Source organism: Anneissia japonica, unplaced genomic scaffold (assembly GCF_011630105.1).
Source record: "Anneissia japonica isolate Jap-2015-1 unplaced genomic scaffold, ASM1163010v1 scaffold6788_len1366326_cov149, whole genome shotgun sequence".
NCBI lineage: Eukaryota > Metazoa > Echinodermata > Crinoidea > Comatulida > Comatulidae > Anneissia > Anneissia japonica.
Genome location: NW_022692324.1, coordinates 872,043 through 886,388, shown reverse-complemented (window position 1 = coordinate 886,388; position 14,346 = coordinate 872,043). Strand labels below are relative to the sequence as shown.

At 36.2% G+C, this 14,346-nt stretch overlaps 1 protein-coding gene across 2 annotated transcripts in view; it reads right to left on the bottom strand.

Annotated features, from left to right (window-relative positions):
- Positions 1-635: 635 nt before the first annotated feature.
- The window catches only part of LOC117100227 (SH3 domain-containing protein 19-like), a 19,173-nt gene continuing 5,462 nt past the window's right edge, over positions 636-14,346 (bottom strand). Inside the window, exons 3-18 of one of the 2 annotated variants that reach the window (XM_033239825.1) lie at positions 13,771-13,811; positions 13,115-13,232; positions 12,480-12,580; positions 9,344-11,574; positions 8,637-8,784; positions 7,671-7,726; positions 7,027-7,095; positions 6,286-6,435; positions 5,467-5,643; positions 5,234-5,280; positions 4,593-4,804; positions 4,444-4,502; positions 3,450-3,617; positions 2,736-2,904; positions 2,081-2,157; positions 636-1,488 (exon numbers count right to left, since the gene is read on the bottom strand). In XM_033239825.1, coding sequence (XP_033095716.1) covers positions 1,375-1,488; positions 2,081-2,157; positions 2,736-2,904; positions 3,450-3,617; positions 4,444-4,502; positions 4,593-4,804; positions 5,234-5,280; positions 5,467-5,643; positions 6,286-6,435; positions 7,027-7,095; positions 7,671-7,726; positions 8,637-8,784; positions 9,344-11,574; positions 12,480-12,580; positions 13,115-13,232; positions 13,771-13,811 — 3,937 coding nt within the window. In that variant the 3' untranslated portion in view covers positions 636-1,374. The remainder of the gene's footprint in view (positions 1,489-2,080; positions 2,158-2,735; positions 2,905-3,449; positions 3,618-4,443; positions 4,503-4,592; positions 4,805-5,233; positions 5,281-5,466; positions 5,644-6,285; positions 6,436-7,026; positions 7,096-7,670; positions 7,727-8,636; positions 8,785-9,343; positions 11,575-12,479; positions 12,581-13,114; positions 13,233-13,770; positions 13,812-14,346) is intronic. The other variant, XM_033239826.1, reaches the window with a different exon arrangement.

Below are 14,346 nucleotides of genomic sequence, written 5' to 3'. Positions count from 1 at the left end.
TTCTTGCAGAACAAAAATCATAACCAACATTTGGATAAGCTCTGTCAATATTATAAAGTTGTCTTTGACAAAAAACTGTTGTATGCCCATATACAGTCATTATGTGTCTATATATGGTCATGATGTGATGTCATCATGACCATATTTAAGCATGTCACATGCTTTTGTTGTCCAATAAAATTTTATCATCTGAACAGGGGTTTACAGAAGTAGTTATTCCTAGTAGAAATATACAGTATTTTACCGTAATACTGGTTAACATTTTAAACCACTAGCTACAAATGTGAATCAAAAACAATAGAAAAAAAAAATGTGGTTACATGAAATCATGTACTGTATAATTTATTAAATATCTTTTTTTAGTCTATAACTTTCCCTTTTCACAGTGAAACGTTGTGACCCCTAAAATTAGTAGAAATGCAAACACAATAGGGATACATATAGGCACCTTATAGAAACACACAGACATCAATTGGTATGTAGAGTATTGCAAATAGCTATAAATTTCTCATGAGCTCAAAGCCTGGTTAATTTTTAATCCATCAATGACTGTTAAAACGACAGCATCCTAAGTTATGCAAATAATGACTGGCTGAGGTGACTCACAATATGAATATTCATACAAGGTGAGCATTCATCTTTTCATTATCATCATCATCATCATCATCATCATCATCATCATCATCATCATCAGTCGGCTGCGGAGCAGGCGACCACAAGTTTTCTCCAGTTGCTATCTTGGGCCATTGACATGATTTGGTGTGGCTGCAGCATTCCCTCAAGATCACCTAAAAGGTGCTGGATAGTTTGTAAACACAGAATGCTTTTACGGATATATTGTAAAAACAGAATCCTTTTATGGCTGTTAAAAATGTAAACATCCCAAATCTAAATCTACGTCCACACTCTACCAAATTTTATGTGAAAAATAAATGTGATATGCCCATATTTGGGTGCAATATGACATCATAATGCACATATATGGGCACATTAAAAAAATTTGTCACATAAATATCACATATGACAGTGTAGACAGAGGTACTGTATGTAGGATGATAATGCCACATTTACACTTCCTATTAAAATTAATTTCAACCAGTGGCATATTTAAGGGGTGCTGCACTAATTTAATGTAGTTAAAACATTACCTAATTTCATCTTTACCCAGATAGCTCCCCATCGATGTCACATCGTACCTTCTCCTACATCCGTGCCATGTCAATAATCGTTGATACGACACTGATTGCAACACATCACGCAAATGTACATTATTAAAAATATGCAAATCAGAGGTGAAGTCAGAAACACTGTAAGTATATCATTTACAACATAAATTAAGTGTGAAATTATATATGTATATCGCAGTGTGGAATATCAAGAAGAAATAACTTCCACAAAGTTTGATGGAAATCGGCCAACCTTTCCATTTAGACTGCCCTCGTACCAGTCGTCTGAAACGCTGACTACATCAGTAATGATGTCATTGACCTGGTCAATAAAGTAAAAAATTTGAAAATAATTGTTTAGTTAATAATTAAACACATTTTCAAACCAATAATACAAAGGTGGATAAATGAAAGTCTGTCAGATAATTGGATGGATATAATTAGATATACAAATGCCATGGTAAACATCACTCCTTAATAAATCTTAAGCTTATATTAAAATTAAGTTCATAGAGCATCATATATTATTTCAACCTGTAAAGCTCTCTGACTACACTCTCAGTTTTCTTTGACAAAAAACTGTTGTACACCCATATATAGTCATGATGTGCCTATATATGGTCATGATGTGATGTCATCATGACCATATTTAGGTTATGTCACATGTTTTTGTCAAATACAATTTGATAGTCTGTTCAGACTGCCAAATTTTATATGACAAATATCTGATGTATCCATATATGAGCATGGTGATATGCTATTACACCCATATATGGGCATGATAATGTTATATCGCAAGCTTATACAGGAAAATAGTGTGGAGAGAGATGAAGTGGCAGGTTACATTTCTTTATACATACATTTCCTTTTTAAAGTGCAATGTCTACTAATAATCTTAATTTCAGTTGACCTACCTTAAAGCCAAGGTCATCATGCATTTTGGCAGGGAAATCAAACAATGCTTTCACAGTCATCTTTGCGCCAGAACCCCCTGCAAATACAGTAATCACACCATCAATAACCTTTATACCAGCGTAAATCTTTTTTTTTTTTCTTGTCTCGTACCTCTCTCTGTTTATGTTTAGACTGGAATGCCAAAAATCGGAGCATCAGGGTTATAGCTGTAGAAAACTATGGGTAAGTGATAGACATTTTATGGGTGGGTGGGTGATAACATTGGTAAACTGTAAATAATAAGAGTGGATTTTAAGGATGGAAAAGTGAGTTAATAAGGGTGGATGGAGGGCCATGAAATTAGCTTTTAGACTGGGTGGAAAACTTCAAAGCTGGGTGGCCCCGCCCCACCATAACTACATCACTGATAAAAAGACTGAGTCCAATTCATGAAAACCCTTTGATTATTCAATAAAAATTGAAATACTCGAAAGTCAAATACGCAAGTTTTCAACTTACAATTAATAACAATAATAGTGTAGTTTTACATAGCGCCAAATCCATCTAACATGCTCAGGGCGCTTGATATATGGGCTAGGAACTCGATCAATGATCAAGTTCAATTAAGACGGGTTATTATATTTTACATACATAGTATTAAGATTATCAAGGTACCTTCTTGCATTTCGACAAAGTTTCTTGGGAATATACCCTCTTTTCCATTGAGCCTCCCCCTCAACCAGTCATCACCCACAGCTTCCACAATAGTGATGGTGTCCCCCGTTCTAATGGACAACTCGTCCTCATCCCCTGCATCAAAGTCAAACACAGCAGTACATGTACCCTATAAAACAAATAGATTGAATGAAAATTATTATTTTTTTTTTTTTTTTATCATTGTTTTATTAAAATTTTTTTTAAACACATGTGGAGTGCTATTACAGAATGTCTTAAATTTTTTATGACATGAATAAATATTGCATATTATATTAATATATTATTATATTTGCTTTTAAGAAAGAAAGAAAACAGTTTCTCTTTGATAAGTTATCGCTAAAATACTATTACAACTTTCTATGCTACAAATGTAATGACCTTTGACCTGAAGTACCATAAAAGGATATACTGTAAGCATTATATAACACAAAACATCCCCGGAGAAAGTTTGCAACTTCCAGGCGCCCTATTAAACACACTCCACACTGAAAATATGCTGAGCAAAAAAAAAAATTACACTCACATAATTAAAAATAACCTAATATAATCTCCTTCAAGTTAGCTCGCCATCATTATTCGTAGTACCAATCCCCCATCCTACCCCACTACCCCTTAGAAATGCTACTTGTAGCAATTGACTCAAAAAGATGCCTGGAAAATCAAGTATCTCACCTGAGCTGCATCATCGCTAGGCATGTTGCAGGGTGAATTAGCTGCTGATGGAAGGTTTGCCGGAATGTTGTCGACAAAGTTGGCTGGGAAGCTGCCTTCATTACCGTTAAGCTCTCCAACAAGCCATTCACTATTTATCCGACTTTTTACAAATATTTTATCACCCATCTATAATAAAAATATATATATATTATTTTATTTTATAGGATATATATATATAGATGAATGGATCTATTCGGTCTAAACACCAAGAATAACCCATGAAGATGTGGGCTCCGTCTGGTGATGATTGGGCAGTACAACGGGAGACAATTTCCACAACTTCAGCAATCCAGCTAAAGTACAGGGAGTGCACACGGTGGCTTTCACCGATTTAGCTAACTGAACTAAGCTGTTTTCATTGCACATACACTATCCATTTCAGAGGAAATAGTCACAGTACTTTGGAATCAGAATTATACATGTCACTTCCTCCTGTCCCTAAGAAGTATTCCAAGTGTGTGTGTGTGTGATTCAGCACTACCAATTCCATTCCAACTTAAGCACCTCCTGCCATTGGCAAGGTTCCCCAGTTGTGGAAGTCAAATTCCTGGAGAATCTCTTGCGCAGGTCTGACAAAGGTTTGCAATGCAAGTACTGTACTAGCTAAAACATGTGCGATTGTACACAAACTTACCGCCAAGGTTTAATAAGATAGCAAAGAGGCTGGCGCAAGATCAGGTCACCGTATGTTATCTGCTGCCAAGAATGATAAATCTTATGTCTGCATTACTGTTTGTATGGGAAAACTTGGCTTAGCCTAGGCCCTTATTGTGAAAATTTGTTTTAAACCCTGGAGAAATCTATGGAAGAAATTCTATTTATTGTTATTTTAATTATATGTGGAGTATTCTGTAGACCGGGAGATGAACTAAAATTCCTGGAGACTTAAGGGCAATCCTGGAGAATTCATGAGCAAGAGCAAAGGATAAAGACCAAAATACAACACACTTACTTTAAAGCTAAGCTCTGAGCTATCAGCACCATCAAAATCAAACAGGGCCATAACAATACCTAAAAAGAAAATTGTTTACACATCAGTATTTTAATATTATTTATGATTTCAAATAAATAAATACTGAACATTAGAAATAATTTTCTCACCATCATCGTTATCTGGTCCCCCAGCCAAATCTTCAATAATTTCAACATATGCTTGAGGGAAGATTCCAGCACGACCATTCAGTTCACCCTTCAGCCATTCATCTCCGACTCGTGCAACGAGTTTGATTAGGGTGCCCTCTTCAAATGTTAGGTCAGAGGGTTCATCACTCTCATAATCAAAGCGGGCTTTACATCTTGGTCCACTACCAGAACTAAGGACATGAAGTTGGAAAAGTGATTGAGTAGGATCCAAATCTGCATACTGTTATTCATTGGCCATTCCCTCCCAAGTATAAGCCCGCAATAATTTGCATAGTATTATTCATTGGCCATCCCATCCAAGTATAAGCCTGCCCTTTAACTTTTGAGTAATTATAATGTAAAGTGCTCTGCCTTAGAATGAGCCCAACCACAAAATTCAGAGGTTTGGAACCAAGTAAACAAACAATTGCATCGAATATTAGTATTAAAATGCATGCACTACAACGAGGAAGCTCAGAAGTATACTAATTTTCACAGGACTTTGATCTATTTTTATATTATACTTAAATGAAAGTATTTAATGCCTGTAAAAGACATTGTCACAATATTAACTACATTTGACGGAAACTTTGACAGAAAATTTAAAGACATATATTTACCTTACTGGTGAATCAACTTTAATTTGTACACTTTCTGGAATGTCTTCCTATAATGAGAGGGGAAAAAAAAAAATAATAAAAAATATTATATGTATATAATATATATGTTTTTTTTAAATTGAGATAAGTATCTAAAAACTAAAAAAATACATTAAGTTTAAATCTAAATAATGATGAATGTACTTTAAAAAAAAACATTAAAATTATTAAACAAAAATCCTACAGTAACTTACAATAACTTCAACAAAATTCTTTGGAAACATCCCTGTGTTTCCATTGCACTCTCCCTTATACCATTGGTCATTCATCCTCTCCAGTAGTTGGATGTTGTCACCTGCATCAAAGCAGAGATCATCTGCAGCATCTGATTGGTAGGCATGCAGGGCTACTGCACACGGCCCAGAGATTTCCTACGTGAAAACAGAAAACATTCAATTCATTCTTAGGTAAAGTGGTAGAACCTGAGATTTCAATAAAAAAAACTTTATTGAAAAAAGAAAATGTAATATGCTGTACATCTGATTTTTTTAAGACATGAAAATCATATTTTTAGGCAAAACTCTGGAAAGGTAAATGAGGTACAGATTTTCGTATATTTAAAAAATTGGAGAAAAGGGGCGAAACCACCATTTTTTTCACCTTTCTGTCAAATATGCTTTTCATGTCTGAGAAAAATCAGTGGTACAATGTATCATTTTTTTCCCCTCCGGATCCTTACTTTAAGACATGACATGCACAGAAGGTGAGGAACTGTGAGAAGGTCACCAGCAATGGTGCCCTTTCGAGATCTATATGCAAATTATAATGTGTACACTTTTAAAGAGCACAGGACATTCTTTGAGAAGAGTAGGGCATTACCCTGATATTCTGGTCCAGCCCCACATGTGCTTGAAATAACCTCTGGCAGTAGAAAGTTCATCAATGCGATTTGTAACCACATGAATAAGGCACTATACAAATACATGTAACATTATTTAACATTCAAATACAAAATCTGACTATATATTTGGCTAATTAATTTTAGCAATCATGAGATTAATGCAGATTCTCACCTCAATCTCCTTCTCTTTCTCTTTCTCCTCACTCGATAACGGTTTGATGACTCTGACAAAATTCTTAGGAAATATTCCTTCTTTGTCTTTATTGCGCCCACAAAACCAATCAGCATTCACTTCCCTCAATAAAATAATTACATCATTTTCCTATAAAAAAGAAAATAATAAAAATACACTGAGCAAATCCGACAAAATGTGTCAGACAAATAGTATTGTAGAAATTAAGTTGGACGATTTTGTACTATGGATAATTAATTCATGCAGCACATTAATCCCTTAGGCTGGATGATTTGTACTATGATGATTCATTCAAGCAGCCCTTTATTCCCATAATTTGGAGAATTTGTACCATAGATAATCCTCTATGCTGGACAATTTGCACCACAGATGATTCATTCAGGTGGACTATCATCCCATATGCTGGACAATTTGTACCATAAATAATTCATTCAATTGGCCTATTAACCCCATAAGCTGGACGATCTGTACCATGGATGATTCATTTAAGTCGACCCTCAACCCCATAAGTTAGATAATTTGTACCATGGATAATTCATTCAAGTGGACTCTTAATTACATGATGGACGATTCACTCCAGTGGACTATTTTTCCCGAAAGCTGGATGATTTGTACTGTGGATGGTTCATTTAGGTAGAGGATTAATCTCATGTTGAACTATTTCTACCACATATCACTCTGTAATGGTTACAAAAATAATAAAGGTTTGTTTCAGCATACCTCAAATGAGAGTTCATCACTGTTCGTTGCTTGGAAGGAGAACTGTGCAATACTATGTGGCTTTTCAACCTAGGATGTATAGAGGGGACAGGGGAAAGGACAGAAAAAAAGTGATTTAGCTTCATAAAAAATGTATTTCTGCATAGCAGATAATAAATTTTAAATTGGAACTCTTCAGGCATGCAGTATTCAAATAGCATAGGCGGATTCAAAGTTGGGGGGGGCGGCAGTTGGTGCCTAATTTACAATACACAAAAAAAAATTAAAATTTTATATAAACTGTAGGACCCTCTATGTAATAATCACAAAAAAGTGTGCCCTCTATGTTATTTAATTAAAAATTCAAGTGATTGTAACAGTCCTCAGACGGTATAACTTCATTAAAATATTGCCTGAATTCACATTTTAATGATGAATTCAATTCATTTTTATGAATTTTTGGGTATAATCGGCTTCTCCGATTTATCTTTTATATAAACATTTTTATGATGCTTGAAGTAACAAAATGTAGATGCGAGATGTAAAAAGTAATGGTCATGCATGAGACTCGTGCATTACGCCTGAGAGTTGGCAGGTGTACATTAATTTATATCTAGGCTTGCCCTCAGATCAGAACAGTGTTGATGGCACACTCAGTCACTTACTGTATACTTGAATAAAGGATGGCCAGGTCCCGGCCTTGGAGGTAAGCCACTTACTACTGAAAAAAAAAAAAACCAAGAATGCATATGTTATAACCAGGCAAATATACTGCATTTCTATGGGGATATGTATTGGAAAAAGCATATGTATATGAGTAGAAAGTGGGAATTAAAGTTCTGTCCAAACTATGTTATGCGATAAGTAACTGTGATATGCCCATATTTGGTTGTAATACGAGATCATCATGCACATGTATATGCACATCAAATCACACAAATGTGTCACAGAAACTTTGATATTGTTAACAAGCTTTTATGTGAAGAAATGAGAAAATGTTTGGCAGAGGTGATGTATATGGAGAAATTTGAGGATGTGTGCGTGTCTACGGGGTGGGAATGTTTTTCGCAAAGGTTTGGTAGACCCTTAAAAGAATTCGATGTTGCATGATGATAATAGTTAAGTGCCATGAATACAAATTTAATCTAAACAGGGCTGTCTGAAATAGGACGATGAAATTTAGGTTTAAATTAACAATCACAACCGCATAGTTTACTTTACCTGAGAAAACATAGCAGTTTATGATTATCTATAATTTTTTTTACGTATCAACATTACACCCAGATTTGTAGTTGTAGAAAACTAATTATGGCTGTTGACATTCAATATTTCGACATTAATTATGTCATCATTATTCATTCAATCCCGACACGATGGCATGCATTTCGATACTTGAAGTATGTATTATACTATCTTATCTGAGATTAATCAGTGGACCTTTTGGTTTCTGTAGACATTGATGGGTGACAATATTAGTACACTTCAAATAAAAAATAAGAGTGGATTTCATGGAAGGGCAAGTGGGGTTAATAAAGGTGGGTAGAGGCCCATGAAATTAGCTTTCTAGACTAGGTAGAAAACGTTTGTCCCCGCCCACAATAACTACATTCCTGTACACCTGCTCTTCTCACCTGCTGGTGGTGGTGGGCCTGGTCGTGCAGGTGCTGGCCTCTTTGTCTTCGCATTAGGTTTCTTTGAATTTTTCATTGCACTAGCCTGCATTGGCTGCCTTGGAGCTGCTTTTGCTTTCATGGTCTTAAGATTTGGACCAGTAGAGGGCTGAGAGTACAAACAGAAAAAAACTTGTCAGTACATTCTTGATAAATATGCTGGTGTGTTGTAACATATAGAGCCTCTGTTTCGGCTATCACATTTTATTTCGACCTAAACCTTTGCTAAAAAGGTACACTTTCTCCATCAAAAGGCTTCTTCTATGAATGGAATGACCTGTTCGAAGCATGAACTCCTGTAGACCAAACCCAGTACCGTTACGAATTTAATCGTACGGAAAATCCACTCACGACCATATTTAGGCATGTCACCGGTTTTGTCAAGTAAAATTTGATAGTCGAGCTTTACCAAAGTGGCTTATGCAAACATGGGCAGCTTTGAGATCACTGTCTAGCACTCTTTGTGGTGAATTTTTATTGTCATCTGCAGCGAGTCTGCATGATAGCAGGTCATACAATAGATATGCACACCAGTGCACGAAAAAAATATTTGTACAAGAAAAATATAAAACAATAATAAAACAATGATATTAAAAAAGACACTTATGGCTGACAGTTATACTCTATAATATTTTCCTTAATCTGTCTAAATTAGTTAAGTTACTTACCCTAGGGGGAGCTTTTTTCTTGTTTGATGGTTTAGCTGACGGTCGTATAATTGTAGGTCGTACTGCCGCTTTTGGTTGTAATAATGAGGTGTTGGTGTTAGAGGTCTGATTAACAGGCGGAGTACTTGTTTGCTTACGGGTGGGCGTAGGGCTCACCTTTGGCTTTGACTTGGGAATAGAAGGTGCTTTACGAGTCGGTGTACTCATTTTACCGCCGCCTAGTGCCAGAAGTAAGTCAGAATTACGAGATGCTGGTGTTTTCTCCTGCTGTGGCTTTGTGGTAGTAGCTATTGGATCAAACATACTTGCTATATCTTTCATGGCGCTTTGACTCGGCACATTAAACTGAGCAGTTTTTTGAGGTATTAGAGGTTTTTGATTAATTGAATTTAAAGACATTGATGTTGACATCGTATTTTGAGACGACGAGGACACTCTTGCTGTAGGAACTGGTCTTGGTTGCGAAGAAGAAACTGACGAAAAAAACGAAAGTCCTTTGGCAGCTGCAGAGATGGTTGCTGCATCAGGGATCGATGGAGTAGGTTGAGATACAGAGGTTTTGTTAGTGTTTTGAGATAAAGAGGGTGCTCTTGCTGTAGGAACTGGTCTTGATTGCGAGGAAGAAACTGACGACAAAAACGAAAGTCCTTTGGCAGCGGCAGAGATGGTTGCTGCATCAGGGATTGATGGAGTAGGTTGAGATACAGAAGTTTTATAGGTGGAAGGTTGCGGCCTGTCAATATTGGACTGGAATTTTGAAGCTGATGCAGCAACTGAGGACATCGCTGACATACCTGATGCAGCTAAAGACAGAGTAGCTGCATCTGGAACCTGCCCATTCCATTTAGGTGGAGGTGGCCTGCTACTCTGGCCTTGTGGCTTTGGTTGGTTTTCAAAGCCTGACATTGTTGATGAAAATGCTGACAAACCCTTAGAAGCTGTTGATATTGTGTTGGCATCAATCGTCACTGCATTTTGCATTCCTCTGGGAGTTGGTACTGGTTGTGCCACTCGAGTGCAGCTTCCTTTATCAGCAGAAGTAGATATTTCAGAAGATGGGGAAGCTCTATTTAATGTTGGTTTTGCCAAAGAAAATGGATTTTTAGAGTGTGATGTGTTTTCAGGGAGTGCAGGCTTAGGCTGTTCAGTATTGACTGGTGAAACTGTCCTATTTGTACTGCTTTTGATAGAATTGTTCGTCTTTGCAGAAATTTTACTGTTGAGACCCTTAATTGCAGCAGTAACAGATATTGCACTTGGTACAACGACAGAGGAATTTGAATCTTTGTAGCTTTCAGTAACTTCCGATGATTCTTCAGAGTTTGTGCTTGTGACTCTAGGCCTTGGTCTTGCCAAGGGGCTGTTGAATTTATGCTCAGACTTTGGGCTTGATGGTGGGGGTGGAAATGCTACACTAGCTGTTGGTTTAGGTGTAGGCTTAGGTTGCTTGTCAGGCTTAGTAGCTGGTTTGGGTGGTTTGACAGCAGTATGAGGAGGAACTGGCTTTTGATTAGCTTCAAGAGCTTTCCCAAGTTCCCCAACTGCAGTTTGCCTTTCATTTGGTATTGGTGTACTTTCACTTTTGTTACTTGTAGTATCTTTTGAACTATTACTGTTAACATTATCAGCTTTTTCAGAAGCTTTTGTTGCTTCGATACTTGTTGGCCGTACAACAGTGTACTTTCTGGATGGTCTATTTGTTGGAAGTGGAGGTGGTGCAGATGGAGGATTATCTTCAGTACTGTCCTCTGACTTTTTGATGGAAGATACATCATCTGGTGTTGCTTCTTTACCAGACTGGCTTTTTTCTGAGATGGACCTAATTCTTGGCCTCGGAGTTGGGTTAAGATTTTCACTACTGCTCACCTCTGCCGGTGAGTTTGCTGCAGAACTAGGTGATGGTGAAGGGTTTGGAAAATGTGGCCCAGACGTTGGCCGTTTTGGTGGTTCAGATTTATTTGCAGTTAGTAATTCGCTGCCAACTGAAACACTACCATTGTTAGACTGTTCTTGGGACATCTGCTCTGTTGGGGATACTGCTTGCGATGAAGAACTCTGTGATGAAACCGATGAGCTACGTATAGAATTTGTCCGACTTGGTGGAGTATATGCAACCTTTGGTCTTGATGTTGGTAGTGGTGGTGGAACATAATTTTCCTTTGGTCGGTTCATCGGAATAGATGGAGCATTCTTGTTTGCTGGCAATCCATTTGCATTGCTTGGTATTGAACCTGTGATATACAATGTGTATCAGTCACTCAATGATATACAGATAAATATAAGGATATAACGAACATACACACAAGATACAATAAATAAATCTAAGTTTCCTAGGCCCCTGGGATTGAATGTCATGTATTTTGCACACCACAATGAACAAAAAATAGGAATTATGAAAAAAATAAGAAAATGATATATGGAATACTAAATACAACCCAAAGTAATTCTAATTATAATGATAACAGTATTACAATAATGATAACAATAGAAATAATTACAAAATAAATGTGACAAAAAAGAAATAGGGCACAAAAATTTCAAATTAGAAAATCATTCATTTTTCAGTACTATTACCTCTTTCAAAAAATTTTATGAACATTTTCCTTTTTTTCTGCTCTGTACTGGTGGTGGGTTTTTGTCAATCTGAAACATATCTACAACTACTCTATGTTATTTCAAAGATGTGTGGCTTTTTTTTTTTTTTGTTCTTTTTATTCTTTTTGTTCAATTATCCAGAATTCCAGTTCAAGAAATTAACCTGCTCCTTTGCTAATAAAAATTGAGAAAACTTCTATTTGTGTACGTAAAAACGAATTGGATTACAAGTTTCTACATAACTGCAAGACATTCAGAGTTTTCCCCAAGTTGATTTTTATGAGTATAAATTAAGCCGGGCAATCATTGCGTCGTATGACGTTTGTGCGACCGCCGCAGGACTAATCCAACTCAGTGAGTGATAGACGACGCGACACCATCTGCTGATTGTCAGTGGCTGTCTGAACAGATCGTCATTTGTTGGGCGCACTTCGTCGCATTGCATTCTTCATAGAAACGTGTCGGCTGACGACCGCCATGCTCAGTGAGTGCTTGACTTTAGCTTTTCCTCACTAACAATAGTCTGAATGCAAAAACTTACCATTCCTATCTACTGGACTGACGCTTGGATCAGGTAACTTAGTACCACTAAAATTGACCTCACTCATAGGTCGAGCGGAGATAATGGTTATCTGTGGCCGACTAAAAAAAAAAGAAAAAAAGCAAACTTAAAAAATATGGTGCTCACTGCTTATTTAATTGTTAACCTGCCACCCAAAAAATCAAGAATACACCTCAGCTTGAAAAAAAAAACGTTGAATTACTCTTTTAAAAGCTCTGTACAGACTATTAATTGTTATTGACAAAAACATGTGACACGCCTAAATATGGTTCATGATGGCATCACATCATGACCATATATGTACATAGAGACTGTATATGGGCAGACCTGGACAGAGGTATAGATTATGGAGTTGCAATAAGTCTCACAGATCAGATCTCTTTTCAATAATTTACAGATAATGTTAGTATTATTTACATCAAAAATAATTGAAAATATAATTAAAAACATATTGGTAATATTATATTATAATAAAAATGTAAAATAATAGCAAAAATCAAGTTTTATTTCTAATATTCAATAGATTCCATTGGGCAATTTAGTAATCAGTCTAAATTAATTTCCACAAACATAATTTCCAACAAATCTAAGTGCAAAGAATTAGGCAAACTTACCCTTCGTAAGTGTTAGTATTATCTTGTGTTTTAAGAGGACCAGGGCCAGTAGAAGATGGCCTGGGCCTACTCCTTGCAACATCCCCAGGTGGCCTAGAAGGAGCACTTCTCACTGGACCTACAACCAAACATCATCACAAAGGGTATTCACATTAACACTACATTTTGACAGGTAAAGCTCTAAAAATATTAAATTTATTTATTCAAAGTGAGCAATGTTATTTGTTTTGTATTAATTTGCAAGGTAATTTTTCATAGTTTACAAGAAGCAATAAACATTTATTGGTGAAATGCAAAGTTTAAACTAGCTTTTAATTGAAAATTGGAAATAAAATCCTCATAAATTAGCAGATATAAATATTCATCTTGTCTATTCTCTGGCATAGATAAATCTTGAAGTTGGCTGGCAAATCATTTAAGGATATAAATGTCTGAAAATCTTTCTTCTTCTAAAATCACTGTTATTTCACTTTGATTACTTCAAAACAATTGAATAAAATGAAACACAAAAAAAAAAATCCCTGGGACCAGCTATTACTTGAAAATTAGCGATTTATTTATTGAAATTGTGGGTGTTAAATTTAATAATTTACCATAAGGTACTGTATATCTTTAATCTGGTGTATATAATTTAGCCTACAGTCCTCAACACTTACCTCCCAAGGGAGCTGGCGGGGCAGATCTGGCAGGTTGCAATCTAGATCAAATATAAGGAAAATATGTAAACTGTACTCATTGAAATGTGTAAACACTATGAACGCTATAATGGGGCCATTCTTCACATGGAGGTAAAGTTTACTCAGTATCTGAAGGTTAGGTAGACAAACAAGCCATGTATGACCACATTCTGAGTTTAATATTCATTATTTTATTATACAAGGTGAATTTTCCCCATCTTCCAGCTCAAAGTATTCCTACCCACCCCACTTAGACTAGGGAAAAAATTTAAAAAGAGGCCTAGAAATCAAGTTAGGGGGAGTGGAATGTTAGAAGCAGTCAATATAGCCAGATATCCTAATTAATCCGTCTTGGTCACCCTAAGCCCTGTTGACACTTGATTTTTCACCTGGTATACAAATGGCGGCCATTTTTCAAAATGGCCGCCAAATTTATCTAAAATGTGCATATAATTGGAACTAAATAAGCTACATATATGATGTTGGTGTCTAAAATCATAATTTCTATACAGGCAACAAACCAGACATATAAAAACTACTGTCACTCGTGCCAGA